The sequence below is a fragment of the Oncorhynchus kisutch genome, linkage group LG6 (genome assembly GCF_002021735.2).
Source record: "Oncorhynchus kisutch isolate 150728-3 linkage group LG6, Okis_V2, whole genome shotgun sequence".
Taxonomy (NCBI): Eukaryota; Metazoa; Chordata; class Actinopteri; order Salmoniformes; family Salmonidae; genus Oncorhynchus; species Oncorhynchus kisutch.
Window position 1 is genome coordinate 13,110,251 of NC_034179.2, and position 16,623 is coordinate 13,126,873.

Below are 16,623 nucleotides of genomic sequence, written 5' to 3' on the forward strand. Positions count from 1 at the left end.
ATGTAAAATATATCACTAGCCACTTTAAACAATGCTACCTAATATAATGTTTACATACCCTACATTATTCATCTCATATGTATACGTATATACTGTACTCTATATCATCTACTGCATCTTTATGTAATACATGTATCACTAGCCACTTTAACTATGCCACTTTGTTTACATACTCATCTCATATGTATATACTGTACTCAATACCATCTACTGTATCTTGCCTATGCCGCTCTGTACCATCACTCATTCATATATCTTTATGTACATATTCTTTATCCCCTTACACTTGTGTCTATAAGGTAGTAGTTTTGGAATTGTTAGCTAGATTATTTGTTGGTTATTACTGCATTGTCGGAACTAGAAGCCCAAGCATTTCGCTACACTCGCATTAACCTCTGCTAACCATGTGTATGTGACAAATAAAATTTGATTTGATTTTGATTTGAGTTATTGGGGTCAAATTTGTCTCCAATTTTGTGGATTAGGGGTGATTAGTCCTTGGTTCCTCATTTGGGGAAGATGCCAGAGCTGAGGATGATGTTAAAGAGTTTAAGTATAGCCAATTGGAATTTGGGGTCTGTATATTTTATCATTTCATTTAGGATACCATCAATCCCACATGCCTTTTTGGGTTGGAGGGTTTGTATTTTGTCTTGTAGCTCATTCAAGGTAATTGGAGAATCCAGTTAGTTCTGGTAGTCTTTAATAGTTGATTCTAAGATTTGTCATGATGTCGCCGGAGGGGATGGCTGATGTCTTATCTGCTCTTAACCAACCATGCTATTTAAAAAATGTTCTTCGTCACTTGTTTTGTACACAATGTTTCTGCTACTGTCTCTTATGACCAGAAAGAGCTTCAGAACTGCAATTACTCACCTCAAATTGGACAAAGAGTTTTTCTTCAACGAGTCGGGCGGGTGGGAGATACTATAGACACCCGACCAGGCCCAGATCCCAGTGATTCACTGAAGAAGGAAACATGGATTTTGCGGAAAAGGATCAGTGTGCCTTGTGAGGATCAGAAGACAAGGGGCTAATCTGACCTTTGCAATCTGTCCTGCTATCTAAAGTTCAATCGCTGGAAAATAAATGGGACGAACTGAAAGTACGTACAGTGGGGCAAAAAAGTATTTAGTCAGCCACCAATTGTGCAAGTTCTCCCACTTAAAAAGATGAGAGGCCTCATCATAGGTACACTTCAACTATGACAGACAAAATGAGAAAAGAAATCCAGAAAATTACATTGTAGGATTTTTTTATGAATTTATTTGCAAATTATGGTGGAAAATAAGTATTTGGTCACCTACAAACAAGCAAGATTTCTGGCTCTCACAGACCTGTAACTTCTTCTTTAAGAGGCTCCTCTGTCCTCCACTCGTTACCTGTATTAATGGCACCTGTCAGTATAAAAGACACCTGTCCACAACCTCAAACAGTCACACTCCAAACTCCACTATGGCCAAGACCAAAGAGCTGTCAAAGGACACCAGAAACAAAATTGTAGACCTGCACTAGGCTGGGAAGGCTGAATTTGCAATAGGTAAGCAGCTTGGTTTGAAGAAATCAACTGTGGGAGCAATTATTAGGAAATGGAAGACATACAAGACCACTGATAATCTCACCCTGTGGGGTCAAAATTATCACAAGAACGGTGAGCAAAAATCCCAGAACCACACGGGGGGACCTAGTGAATGACCTGCAGAGAGCTGGGACCAAAGTAACAAAGCCTACCATCAGTAACACACTACGCCAGGGACTCAAATCCTGCAGTGCCAGATGTGTCCCCCTTCTTAAGCCAGTACATGTTCAGGCCCGTCTGAAGTTTGCTAGAGAGCATTTGGATGATCCAGAAGAAGATTGGGAGAATGTCATATGGTCAGATGAAACCAAAATATAACTTTTTGGTAAAAACTCAACTCGTCGTGTTTGGAGGACAAAGAATGCTGAGTTGCATCCAAAGAACACCATACCTACTGTGAAGCATGGGGGTGGAAACATCTCCCTCAACGTGATCAAGACAAAGGAGATGATTGTGGACTACAGGAAAAGGAGGACCAAGCAAGCCCCCATTCTGATCGATGGGGCTGTAGTGGAGCAGGTTGAGAGCTTCAAGTTCATTGGCGTCCAAATCACCAACTAACTAACATGGTTCAAGCACACCAAGACAGTCGTGAAGAGGGCACAACAAAACCTATTCCCCCTCAGGAGACTGAAAAGATTTGACATGGGTCCTCAGATCCTCAAAAGGTTTTACAGCTGCACCATCAAGAGCAGCCTGACAGGTTGCATCACTGCCTGGTATGGCCTCTGCCTCTGCTACCTCACGGCAAGTGGTACAAGATCGCCAAGTCTTGGTCTAAAGAGGCTTCTAATCAGCTTCTACCCCCAAGCCATAAGACTCCTGAACAGCTAATCAAATGGCTACCCAGACTATTTATATTGCCCCCCCCCATCTACACTGCTGCTACTCTCTGTAATATCTATTCATATTCACTTTAATAACTCTACCTACATGTACATATTACCTCCGTTACCTCGATACCGGTGCCCCACTCACATTGACTCTGTACCGGTACCCCCAGTATATAGCACCGCTATTGTTATTTACTGCTGCTCTTTAATTATTTGTTATTTTTATCTCTTACTTTTTTTGTTGGTATTTTCTTAAAACTGCATTGTTGGTTAAGGGCTTGAAAGTAAGCATTTCACTGTAAGGTCTACACCTGTTGTATTCGGCGCACGTGACGAATACAATTTGGTTTCATTTTGATTTGATTTGTTTATGTATGTTTTGTTGTTTGTTCTTTGTTATACAGCCAAAAAGATTGGGGAAGTGGTTTATCCATACATCTCCATTTGGATGGATAACTCTTTGTGATGTTGTTTGTTTAGAGTTTTCCAATTTTCCCAGAAGTGATTAGAGTCTATGAATTCTTCAATTACATTGAGCTGATTTCTGACCGTAGTGTATTTCTGTTTTGTTTTCGTGATTCACCATAGTGAAGGCGTTCACTCAGGCTTTCTGGGTCCCTATGTTGTTGGTTGGATAGGTTTCTCCATTTCTTTCTTAGGTTTTTGCGTTCTTCATTAAACCATTTGTCAGGTTTGTTAATTTTCTTAGGTTGTCTGCTTGACATTTTTAGTTTGACAGGGAAGCTGTGAGATCAAATATACTGTTTAGATTTTTTTACTGCTAAGTTTACACCTTCACTATTACAGTAAAACATTTTGTCCAGGAAGTTGTCTAAAAGGGATTGAATTTGTTGTTGCCTAAAAGTTTGTTAGATTTCCACACTACTTTCCTTCCGTCAATAGCATTTCTTAATATTATTCAGTTCCTTTGGCTTTGATGCCTCATGATTGCGCACAGCTCTGTTCAAGTAGAGTGTGATTTTGCTGTGATCTGGTAAGGGTGTCAGTGGACTGACTGTGAACACTCTAAGAGACTCTGGGTTGAGGTCAGTGATAAAGTAATCTACAGTACTACTGCCAAGAGATGATCTATAGGTGTACCTATCATAGGACTCCCCTCGAAGCCTATCATTGACTATGTACATACCCAGCTTCCGACAGAGCTGCAGGAGTTGTGACCCATTTTATGTTGGTTATGTTGTCGTATTTGGGTCAAGGGGAGCATATGGGGGAGGGAATGCTGTCACCTCCAGGTAGGTGTTTGTCCCCCTGTGTGCTGAGGGTGTCAGGTTCTTGTCCAGTTCTGACATTTAGGTCACCACAGATTAGTACATGTCCCTGGGCCTGGAAATGGTTGATCTCCCCCTCCTAGATGGAGAATCTGTCGTTGTTAAAGTATGGGGATTTTACTGGGGGGATATAGGTAGCACACATGAACACATTTCCTTATTCATTTCTAGCCAGATGTTAAATGTTCCTGTTTTGACTAATTTAATAGAGTGGGTTTGGTCTGCTCTTTACCAAATTAGCATACCCCCTGAGTCTCTTCCACTTCACACCCGGTAGTTTGGTGGATGGGACTACAAGGTCCCTGTAACCTAGATGGCAACCAGTGGGTCCGTCTCCTCTATACCACCCACCTGGTAGTGTGGTGGATGGGACGACCAGCTCTCTGTAACCTAGAGGGCAACCAGTGGGTCCGTCTCCTTTATACTATGTTTCTTGTAGGATGACAATGTCTGTATTTCCAATTTATTTGATGAATTCTGGGTTCCTGCTCTTTAGGCCAAAGGCAGATGACCTCAGACCTTGTATATTCCAGGATGAGATAGTAAAAGCTTTGTGTTCCATAGTGTCTAGTGTTGTTTTTGTGTGGTTTAGGTCCGGACCATTACACTAGGTGTGAGCAGAGAATGTTGAGCATCTGATACATACCTCTTAGGTCGCAGGATGGGGCTTGGGCGGTGTAGCAGTGGGGGTTGGGCCTGTTGCTCTACTTATGGCCTGGGCATATGTCCTACTGTCATGTTGAGGTCCTTACCACAGGGGCGGGGGGCATGAGGTGGGAGGAAGGGGCATAGTTCTGATATTGGGGGGTCTATATAGGGTGTGGCCAGGGTTTGCTTGGGGTGGTCGTAGCTGGTTGGGGTGTGGCTGGGGATGCTGTGGTCTGGGTGTAGGTCCTCTTGGTGTGGGTTCTCTCAGTGCAGGTCCTTCAAGAGGGGGTCTTGCAGGTCTGGGAGCGTGTCTTGCTGGTCTGGACGGGGTGTCTGTTGCTCTGTTGCACCTGTGTGAGGTGCTGGGGCTACGGTTGAGGGTGACGTCCTTCAGGGTCCTGGCAAAAGTTGGGATTGCTGCCTTGTTTAGGTGGACCTGGTCTGAAAGGCTGTTCAAGTCCAGGGAGGAGTTGTGTGTCAGATAGACATTAGGTTTTGAGCCACAGTCTTGCGAAATGCTTGCATTCACCCGCTGTATGGTGGCAGGGTGAAAGTATTTTTGTGGTAGCAGGGTGGCGATAACCTCTTGTGAGTTCGGGAAAGTGGAAGAAGTGGAAGAAGGCCCACCCTTTCCTGCTGGGCCCTCAGGTCATTAGTGCCCATGTGAATTATGATATGGTTCGGGGACCCTAGTCTGTCTTCTGACAACAGTTCCAGGGCATGCCTAGTGTTTTGACACCAGAGCTCAGCCACTTTGTGTTTGGGAAAACGTTTACCCTCTTGAATGTATTTGCCCTGTGAGTCGATGAGGAGCACAATCTCTGTTTTTTTGTGTCATTAGTGGATGTGTGTGTGTGTGTGTGTGTGTGGGGGGGGGGGGTTGTCAAGATAGCTATTAGGGGAGCTGACAGGGGGGCTGTTAGGAGGGGTGGGGTCTGTTTGGTTTTTGGGGCCTGTGTTGTCTGTCCCATCGTGGTCCTCTGAAGAATGTCTCTGGTGGTCACTTGAATAAGTTGTAGTAACGTCGTTGTGTGGTAGAACGTCGTTGTGTGGTAGATGGGATACTCTGTCTGTTCCTTCCTAACCTGCGTTTGCAGCTGCAGTCGCTAATTAAACGGCTAGGAGGTATCACTTCTGTCGTGAATAAGAGTTCAAAGTTCATACCATTCGCAACCAAAGCTCATGCTGATGTTGGCTTCGTTCTGTAGTTTTTTTCTGAACCCTTCTGACATGGGATCGTCATCTCATGTCCGCGGAACAGATGGTTATGATGTAGTCAAGAGCTTATGTAGGAAGGAAGAGGAGGGTTTGTTTGAAAAGTTTTACAGCCTTTGTCCCTTCACAGGGGAGGGCCACTGATTGACCAGCCCTATCTTATGAAAATCCAAATCTCAAATTTTAGAAGCTAAAATCACATTTCATCCCATCACAAATCATTTCAAATTCAAACATTTACATTGAACAACAATTCCATGTGAATCTGATAACTCTGATGTGTAGACTTTCCACTGTGGAGTTTATGTCATCTTATCATTGATGAGAATGTCTCAGATGACAACCGAACTGACATCATATTCATTAAGCACCACTGCATATGTTCAATTGTTCGGATTACCAGAATATAGTTCATTCCCCCCCCCACCTTCTGATGTTCCCAGAATCTCTATGTTAACCCAGGGTTTTGCAAATGTAACCTTAGTAGGGTATAGAGAGGGAAAAGGGGGGAAGAGGTATTTATGACTGTCATAAACCAATCCCCAGGCCAACGTCATGACACTGTCACACCTCAGCTTACTCACCTCATCATTCAGTGCCATGTGTGCCTCTTTAAATTCTCTCACCTCAGTCCATAGAGCAGCCTGCTCACTCAGACGTCCGTCCAACTCCACATTCTGCCATCCAGGACGTGTTGGGGGGGTTTGTTCTGTCTGTATGTCTCTCTTTTGAAGAACATATCAAGACCAGTTCAAGGACAGTTTTTTTTCATCTACGTAACATTGCAAAAATCTAAAACTTTCTGTCCAAAAATGATGCAGAAAAATTTATCCATGCTTTTGTCACTTCTAGGTTAGACTACTGCAATGCTCTACTTTCCGGCTACCCGGATAAAGCACTAAGTAAACTTAAGTTAGTGCTAAACACGGCTGCTAGAATCTTGACTAGAACCAAAAAAAGGTATCATATTACTCCAGTGCTAGCCTCTCTACACTGGATTCCTGTTAAGGCAAGGGCTGATTTCAAGGTTTTACTGCTAACCTACAAAGCATTACATGGGCTTGCACCTACCCATCTTTACGATTTGGTCTTGCCGTACATACCTACACGTACGCTATGGTCACAAGATGCAGGCCTCCTTACTGTCCCTAGAATTTCTAAGCAAACAGCTGGAGGCAGGGCATTCTCCTATAGAGCTCAATTTTTATGGAATGGTCTGCCTACCCATGTGAGAGATGCAGACTCGGTCTCAACCTTTAAGTCTTTATTGAAGACTCATCTCTTCAGTAGGTTCTATGACTGGGTGTAGTCTGGCCCAGGAGTGCGAAGGTGGACGGAAAAGCACTGGAGCAATGAACCACCCTTGCTGTCTCTGCCTGGCTGGTTCCCGTCTCTCCACTGGGATTCTCTGCCTCTAACCCTATTACATTGAGTCACTGGCTTACTGGTGCTCTTCCATGCCGTTCCTGGGAGGGGTGCGTCACTTGAGTGGGTTGAGTCACTGACGTGATCTTCCTGTCCGGGTAGGCGCCCCACCTTGGGTTGTGCCGTGGCGGAGATCTTTGTGGGCTATACTCGGCCTTGTCTCAGGATGGTAAGTTGGTGGTTGAAGATATCCCTCTAGTGGTGTGGGGGCTGTGCTTTGGCAAAGTGGGTGGGATTATATTCTGCCTGTTTGGCCCTGTTCGGGGGTATCGTCGGATGGGGCCACAGTGTCTCCCGACCCCTCCTGTCTCAGCCTCCAGTATTTATGCTGCAATAGTTTGTGTTGGGGGCTAGGGTCATTCTGTTATATCTGGAGTATTTCTCCTGTCTTATCCGGTGTCCTGTGTGAATTTAAATATGCTCTCTCTAATTCTCTCTCTTTCTCTCTCTCCTTTTCTCTTTCTTTCTTTCTCTCTCTCGGAGGACCTGAGCCCTAGGACCATGCCTCAGGACTCCCTGTCTTCATGACTCCTTGCTGTCCCCAGTCCACCTGGCCGTGCTGCTGCTCCAGTTTCAACCCACAAAGTGCTGTACAGAAACCCAGCGTAAAACCCCAAACAGCCAGTAATGCAGGTGTAGTAGCTAGGAAAAACTCCTTATAAAGGCCGGAACCTAGAAAGAAACCTAGAGAGGAACAAGGCTATGAGGGGTGGCCAGTCCTCTTCTGGCTGTGCCGGGTGGAGATTAAAGCAGAACATGGCCAAGATGTTCAAATGTTCATAGATGACCAGCAGGGTCAAATAATAATAATCACAGTGGTTGTAGAGGGTGCAACAGATCAGCACCTCAGGAGTAAATGTCAGTTGGCTTTTCATAGCCGATCATTCAGAGCATCTCTACCGCTCCTGCTGTCTCTAGAGAGTTGACAACAGCAGCTCTGGGACAGGTAGCACGTCAGGTGAACAGGTCAGGGTTCCATAGCCACAGGCAGAACAATTGAAACTGGAGCAGCAGCACGGCCAGGTGAACAGACCAGGGTTCCGTAGCCGCAGGCAGAACAGTTGAAACTGGAGCAGCAGCACGGCCAGGTGAACAGGTCAGGGTTCCGTAGCCGCAGGCAGAACAGTTGAAACTGGAGCAGCAGCATGGCCAGGTGAACAGGTCATTGTTCCGTAGCCGCAGGCAGAACAGTTGAAACTGGAGCAGCAGCACGGCCAGGTGAACAGGTCAGGGTTCCGTAGCCGCAGGCAGAACAGTTGAAACTGGAGCATTAGCACGGCCAGGTGAACAGGTCAGGGTTCCGTAGCCGCAGGCAGAACAGTTGAAACTGGAGCATTACACTTCCAAAAGTTCCAAAAGAATAAAGACATTTCAAATGTCATATTACAGATTTTTACAATCATTTTGGCACTAATTTCGGAACCTTGATAACATTTTTCAAAACTCTAGCCACAAAACTCACAACCAATGATCAAAATGCTAATTTTTCAAAACTCTAACACTTTTTCCAATTGCTTGGATACAATACACATAAAGCTAAGATAATTTGTTCATTGAACTAAAATTACCTGTTCAAAATGACACAACTTAACATCAAAGTGTTACCATTTCAAAATGCAATTCACACATGACATCTGAAATGACTGTATATTCATTTCATTACAATGAAATAACTATCAATTGATACAAATGCTCAAAAAGTAACTGTTGCATTACTCTTAATGCATAGTTTTATGGAAACTGACAAACAAAATTCCATGTTTAGGTCATGAAAGTTTCAGGATAACGAGATCCATTGACACCAATTACCGTGGAACATGAACCAATTGGACTACATTATCTATGGATGTAATATTTCATCATCATTCTTTATCAGACACTGTTTCTATGGTCCCATGTTCCACTTTTCAGATTTGACATTACCGGCCACTTTATTAGGTACACCTATCTAGTACTGGGTAGGGCCCCCTTTTGTCACCACAACAGCCTGAATTATTCATGGTGTTGTACGTTAAGAGATGCCATTCTGCACACCACTGTTTTAAACAGCTGTTATTTGAGCATTTGTGGCCTTTCTGTTAGCTTGAATGAGTCTGTACATTCTCTTCAGACCTCTCTCATTAACAAGGTGGTTTTTCCCACAGAAATGCCGCTCACTGAATGTGTTTTGTTTATCGCACCATTCTCTGTAAACTCTAGAGACTGTAGTGTGTAAAAATCCCAGGAAGGCAGCTGTTTCTGAGATGCTGGAATCAACATGTGTGGCATCAACAATCATACCACGGTCAAAGTGGCTTAGATTACTCACCTTGTCCGTTCTAATGTTTGGTCAAACAACATCTAAAGCTCTCTACTCTCTACTGTATATTGAGTTGCAGGCAGCCACATGATTCGCTGTTCGAATGTAACCTTCCTTGATGAGCTAAATCAGGTCTGTAGAGCTGATGGCGTGACCTATGTCATTGTGTGGGATAATGTCAGGTTCCACCATGCTCAAATGGTGCAAGCATGGTTTCAGGCCCAACCACAATTTACCACCCTGTGCTTTAGTTCCTTTCCTTAACCCAATTGAGGAATTTATCTCCACATGGAGGTGGAAGGTATATGATAGGCACCCTCACGAACAAGTCGCCCTTCTCCAGGCCATGGATGACACATGCAATGACTTGCCGGCAGACCAGTGTCAGGCCTGGATTCGCCATGCCCGAAGATTCTTCCCAAGATGTTTGGCTAATGAAAACATCCATTGTGATGTGGATGAGAACCTGTGGCCAAATCCACAAGACAGGGTTGATGGAAATATAGAAGTACAGTAATCTATCTTTTGTTCTGGTTTTTACAGTAAGCCAGGCGAGGAACACTGCAATGATGTTTTACAGTAAGCCAGGTGAGGAACACTGCAGTGATGTTTTACAGTAAGCCAGGTGAGGAACACTGCAGTGATGTTTTACAGTAAGCCAGGTAAGGAACACTGCAGTGATGTTTTACAGTAAGCCAGGTGAGTAACACTGCAGTGATGTTTTACAGTAAGCCAGGTGAGGAACACTGCAATGATGTTTTACAGTAAGCCAGGTGAGGAACACTGCAGTGATGTTTTACAGTAAGCCAGGTGAGGAACACTGCAGTGATGTTATACAGTAAGCCAGGTGAGGAACACTGCAGTGATGTTATACAGTAAGCCAGGTGAGGAACACTGCAGTGATGTTTTACAGTAAGCCAGGTGAGGAACACTGCAGTGATGTTTTACAGTAAGCCAGGTGAGGAACACTGCAGTGATGTTTTACAGTAAGCCAGGTGAGGAATACTGCAGTGATGTTTTACAGTAAGCCAGGTGAGGAACACTGCAGTGATGTTTTACAGTAAGCCAGGTGAGGAACACTGCAGTGATGTTTTACAGTAAGCCAGGTGAGGAACACTGCAGTGATGTTCTACAGTAAGCCAGGTGAGGAACACTGCAGTGATGTTCTACAGTAAGCCAGGTGAGGAACACTGCAGTGATGTTCTACAGTAAGCCAGGTGAGGAACACTGCAGTGATGTTCTACAGTAAGCCAGGTGAGGAACACTGCAGTGATGTTCTACAGTAAGCCAGGTGAGGAACACTGCAGTGATGTTCTACAGTAAGCCAGGTGAGGAATACTGCAGTGATGTTCTACAGTAAGCCAGGTGAGGAATACTGCAGTGATGTTCTACAGTAAGCCAGGTGAGGAACACTGCAGTGATGTTTTACAGTAAGCCAGGTGAGGAACACTGCAGTGATGTTCTACAGTAAGCCAGGTGAGGAACACTGCAGTGATGTTTTACAGTAAGCCAGGTGAGGAACACTGCAGTGATGTTTTACAGTAAGCCAGGTGAGGAACACTGCAGTGATGTTTTACAGTAAGCCAGGTGAGGAACACTGCAGTGATGTTTTACAGTAAGCCAGGTGAGGAACACTGCAGTGATGTTCTACAGTAAGCCAGGTGAGGAACACTGCAGTGATGTTCTACAGTAAGCCAGGTGAGGAACACTGCAGTGATGTTCTACAGTAAGCCAGGTGAGGAACACTGCAGTGATGTTCTACAGTTAGCCAGGTGAGGAACACTGCAGTGATGTTTTACAGTAAGCCAGGTGAGGAACACTGCAGTGATGTTCTACAGTAAGCCAGGTGAGGAACACTGCAGTGATGTTCTACAGTAAGCCAGGTGAGGAACACTGCAGTGATGTTCTACAGTAAGCCAGGTGAGGAACACTGCAGTGATGTTCTACAGTAAGCCAGGTGAGGAACACTGCAGTGATGTTCTACAGTAAGCCAGGTGAGGAACACTGCAGTGATGTTCTACAGTAAGCCAGGTGAGGAACACTGCAGTGATGTTCTACAGTAAGCCAGGTGAGGAACACTGCAGTGATGTTTTACAGTAAGCCAGGTGAGGAACACTGCAGTGATGTTCTACAGTAAGCCAGGTGAGGAACACTGCAGTGATGTTCTACAGTAAGCCAGGTGAGGAACACTGCAGTGATGTTCTACAGTAAGCCAGGTGAGGAACACTGCAGTGATGTTCTACAGTAAGCCAGGTGAGGAACACTGCAGTGATGTTCTACAGTAAGCCAGGTGAGGAACACTGCAGTGATGTTCTACAGTAAGCCAGGTGAGGAACACTGCAGTGATGTTCTACAGTAAGCCAGGTGAGGAACACTGCAGTGATGTTCTACAGTAAGCCAGGTGAGGAACACTGCAGTGATGTTCTACAGTAAGCCAGGTGAGGAACACTGCAGTGATGTTCTACAGTAAGCCAGGTGAGGAACACTGCAGTGATGTTCTACAGTAAGCCAGGTGAGGAACACTGCAGTGATGTTCTACAGTAAGCCAGGTGAGGAACACTGCAGTGATGTTCTACAGTAAGCCAGGTGAGGAACACTGCAGTGATGTTCTACAGTAAGCCAGGTGAGGAACACTGCAGTGATGTTCTACAGTAAGCCAGGTGAGGAACACTGCAGTGATGTTCTACAGTAAGCCAGGTGAGGAACACTGCAGTGATGTTCTACAGTAAGCCAGGTGAGGAACACTGCAGTTGACCTTTATCTGTTTTTAATTTTTTGGAGCCTATTAGTCTGCTTTGATTCAAAAGAAACCTATGTTTTGATTTTATTGTTTCGTCAATACATGTCATATTTTGTTCAATGATTTCACTGTGTCTGTAGTATTCTCTTTACTAGTCTTTTTACAGTGATGTATTTACGTGTAGTACCATAATGAAACATGTATCACATATTTTGCACTACAATATTTAATGATTGGACGAACAACTACACAGTGAAACTATCGGTATCTTGTGTGTGGGTGATCTAAATGAATGTTCCTATGGTATTTCATGATAAATGAGTTATTTGAACCAATGATTCTGCAAGTGCAAGGTTTCTTTAAAGATATGAATGCACAATGCAATGTTTTGAACAATGGACAGACTGTGTTACAAGTGATGACCATTTTGAGTTTGTGTCTAGACTGACCACAAGGTTCTGAAATTAGTGCCAAAGTGATTGTTAAAAACTATGTATTTTTACAGTGTTGTAATGATGTGCAAATAGTTTAAGTACGAAAGGGAAAATAAATAAACATACAAATTGGTATTTACAAAGGTGTTTGTTCTTCACTGTTTGCCCTTTTCTTGTGGCAACAGGTCACAAATCTCTCTCTTTTTCTCCCTCTTGCCCTCTCTCCTCCCCTAGTCCATCTCTGTAGTGACGAAGATCTGTATTATTCATAGATGTAGGAAGACAGAAGTGAGGTTATTTTATTCTGTTCTCCTCCTGCTCTCCCATGAGACAATACAGCCCTCCTAGACAGACAGAGACAAACGGCCCTCCCAGACAGACAGAGACAAACAGCCCTCCCAGACAGACAGAGACAAACGGCCCTCCCAGACAGACAGAGACAAACAGCCCTCCCACACAGACAGAGACAAACGGCCCTCCCAGACAGACAGAGACAAACAGCCCTCCCAGACAGACAGAGACAGACTGCCCTCACACACAGGCATAGACAGGCAGCCCTCCCACACAGGCAGAGACAGACAGCCTACACAGAGAGACAGACAGACAGCTCTTCCACAGAGACAAAGACAGACAACCCATGCACACAGACAGACAGACAGACAGACAGACAGACAGACAGACAGACAGACAGACAGACAGACAGACAGACAGACAGACAGACAGACAGACAACCCACACAGACGGAGACAGACAGAGAGACAACCCACACAGACGGAGACAGACAGAGAGACAACCCACACAGACGGAGACAGACAGAGAGACAACCCACACAGACAGAAAGAGACAGACAGACAACCCACACAGACAGACAGAGACAGACAGACAGACAACCAACAGAATTCATGCAACAATAATTGCCAAAATGGCACCCCCACTGTCCTACTACAGTCCCCCACTGTCCATGTCTAGACCCCAATCCAACTGTCCATGTCTAGACCCCCACCCCCACTGTCCTGGTCCAGCTCCCCACCCCCACTGTCCTACTACAGTCCCCCACTGTCCTACTACAGACCCCCACTGTCCATGTCTAGACCCCCACCCCCACTGTCCTAGTCCAGCTCCCCAGCCCGACTGTCCATGTCTAGACCCCCACCCCCACTGTCCTACTACAGTCCCTCACTGTCCTACTACAGTCCCCCACTGTCCATGTCTAGACCCCCACCCCCACTGTCCTACTACAGTCCCCCACTGTCCATGTCTAGACCCCCACCCCCACTGTCCTACTACAGTCCCCCACTGTCCATGTCTAGACCCCCACCCCCACTGTCCTAGTCCAGCCCCCCACCCCCACTGTCCTACTACAGTCCCCCACCCCCACTGTCCTGGTCCAGACCCCCACCCCCACTGTCCTAGTCTAGACCCCCACCCCCACTGTCCTAGTCCAGCCCCCCACCCCCACTGTCCTAGTCCAGCTCCCCACCCCCACTGTCCTAGTCCAGCCCCCCACCCTCACTGTCCATGTCTAGACCCCCACCCCCACTGTCCTACTCCAATCCCCCACTGTCCTAGTCCAGCCCCCCACCCCCACTGTCCTAGTCTAGACCCCCACCCCCACTGTCCTAGTCTAGACCCCCACCCTCACTGTCCTAGTCCAGACCTCCACCTCCGCTGCCATGTCTAGACCCCCACCCCCATTGTCCTAGTCCATCCCCCCACCCTCACTGTCCATGTCCAGACTGTCCATGTCTAGACCCTCCACCCTTACTGTCCTAGTCCAGATTGTCCTAGTCCCGACCCCCACCCCCACTGTCCATGTCTAGACTCCCAGCCCCACTGTCCTAGTCCAGAACCCCACCCACACTGTCCTAGTCCAGACTGTCCTAGTCCAGACTGTCCAGTCTTGTCCTGTCATGTCCCACCCCATCCTGTCCTGTCATGTCCTACCCCATCCTGTCCTGTCATGTCCCACCTCATCCTGTCCTGTCATGTCCTAACCCATCTTGTCCTGTCATGTCCCACCCAGTCCTGTCCTGTCATGTCCCACCCCGTCCTGTCCTGGCTTAGCTGAGCACAGTATAGTATGCCGGGATGTTCCAGGAGGAGTGACTGGCTTGTTCCAGGAGGAGTGACTGGCTTGTTCCAGGAGGAGTGACTGGCTTGTTCCAGGAGGAGTGACTGGCTTGTTCCAGGCTGAATAATGTCAGTGAGGGCCTCAAGCTTTCTGGTCCCAGTTCAACTCACTGTCCCAGTCTCTAGTAATGTCTCTCTCTCTCTCTCTCTCTCTCTTGCTCTCTCACTCTTTCAATCTCTCTGTTTCTCTCTCTCCCTCCCTCGTTCTCGCTCTCTCTCTCACTCTCTTGCTTTCTCGCTCTCTCGCTCTTTCTAGCTCTCTGTTCCTCTCTCTTTTCTCTAGTTCACAGCCTTCTTTTGTGGCTTGTCTTTTGTGTCGCTACTGTGTCAGTGGCGGAAGGAAGGAACTGGAGCTAGTAGAAGCAGCCTGTAGAGTCTCAGCCAGCTACGTGTGGGCCTGCCTGGTGCATTGTCATGTCTCTCAGGCTATAAGACACAGCAGCCCCATGGCTTCAGGGCACAGCCCATCATTACATTACCCATGCTGCCTCTCTGCTACTCTTAACCCCTCCCTCACTCTCTCTCTCCCTCCATCCCCTGCTGACCTTTTCGGTAAACAAGAAGGTGTCCATGTATCTTCATTGAGAAAAACACAACGCTATTGACAGCCTTCTGATTGTATCTTCCTCTAACCCTGGAGGGGTGGGTAATGGTTGGGATTAATGGTGGGTTATCTGACACACACACGCGCGCACACGCACACACAAAGAGGAGGGAAGGACAATAGTGAGGGTTAATGCTCTTTTACTTCAGAGACATTGTGCCTCCACCTGTTTGAATTAGCCTCCTGAAAAGCCAGGTGAAAGCCAGGTGAAAGCCAGGTGAAAGCCAGGTGAATGCCAGTTGAAAGCCAGGTGAAAGCCAGATGAAAGCCAGGTGAAAGCCAGGTGAAAGCCAGGTGAACGCCAGGTGAAAGCCAGGTGAAAGCCAGGTGAACGCCAGGTGAAAGCCAGGTGAAAGTCAGTTGAAAGCAAGGCGAAAGCCAGGTGAACGCCAGATGAAAGCCAGGTGAAAGCCAGGTGAACGCCAGATGAAAGCCAGGTGAAAGCCATGTGAAAGCCAGGTGAAAGCCAGGTGAAAGTCAGGTGAAAGCCATGTGAAAGCCAGGTGAAAGCCAGGTGAAAGCCAGGTGAAAGTCAGGTGAAAGCCAGGCGAAAGCCATGTGAAAGCCAGGTGAAAGCCATGTGAAAGCCAGGTGAAAGCCAGGTGAAAGTCAGTTGAAAGCCAGGCGAAAGCCAGGTGAAAGTCAGGTGAAAGCCAGGTGAAAGTCAGGTGAAGACTGGTGAAAGCTAGGTGAAGGAGGATTGTTTGTTCCTTGAAAACCAACACCTGGTGAGATCGATAGTACGATACCGGCTTTCAGCAACAAAGAAAAATAGCTAAATGTGTGTGTGTCTTACTCCAGATTAAAATAATTACTCTACAAGGACTGACATTGGCATATTCATAAAAAATGTTCTCATTAGCTATGAATATTTCTGTTTCTGTTATTACAGGCCTTTCTGTCAGTGCAATTTGTTGTTGATTAGACAGTAAAATCAATGAAAGCACCATCTGCAGAAGAACGTGAGAGTCTGTTTTGATATCATGTTTGTGTTATTTCCTCAGATCATAATCTCAAAGCAGTTGTCATGGTGAAAGGTCCCAGAGTTTTGACTGGTCAGGTGATGCGGTGCTAGAATGGCTCACGTACACGTTGTGGCTGGTCTTCTGCCTGATCAGACAGATAGCAACCAAGGTCAGAGTTTGAGCATCAGACTTCCCTTAAATCCAGCCATACATCCCCAATTGGCCTATGAGGCCAAAACCAGAGGAGATTGAATAGGCAATAAAACTCAGTTAGTCTGTCTGGATTGCCATTGATAATGTCCATGGTCCATTAGGATCAATTATGGACTGGCAGATGTCGAAAACCGTGCTTGACCCGAGGGCTTAATGAAAACAATTGAATTTTGGTCAACAAACATAATGTCGTTAAACCAGATAAAGAGTCAGGGGTCACATGGGATTTCCTTTAAAAGACTAGAAAGA

At 46.1% G+C, this 16,623-nt stretch overlaps 1 protein-coding gene across 1 annotated transcript; it reads left to right on the forward strand.

Annotated features, from left to right (window-relative positions):
- Positions 1-13,384: 13,384 nt before the first annotated feature.
- On the forward strand, positions 13,385-14,143 carry LOC116374286 (extensin-like). Its single transcript, XM_031825898.1, has one exon. The coding sequence runs from the start codon at positions 13,385-13,387 to the stop codon at positions 14,141-14,143; it is 759 nt and encodes a 252-aa protein (XP_031681758.1).
- Positions 14,144-16,623: the final 2,480 nt, after the last annotated feature.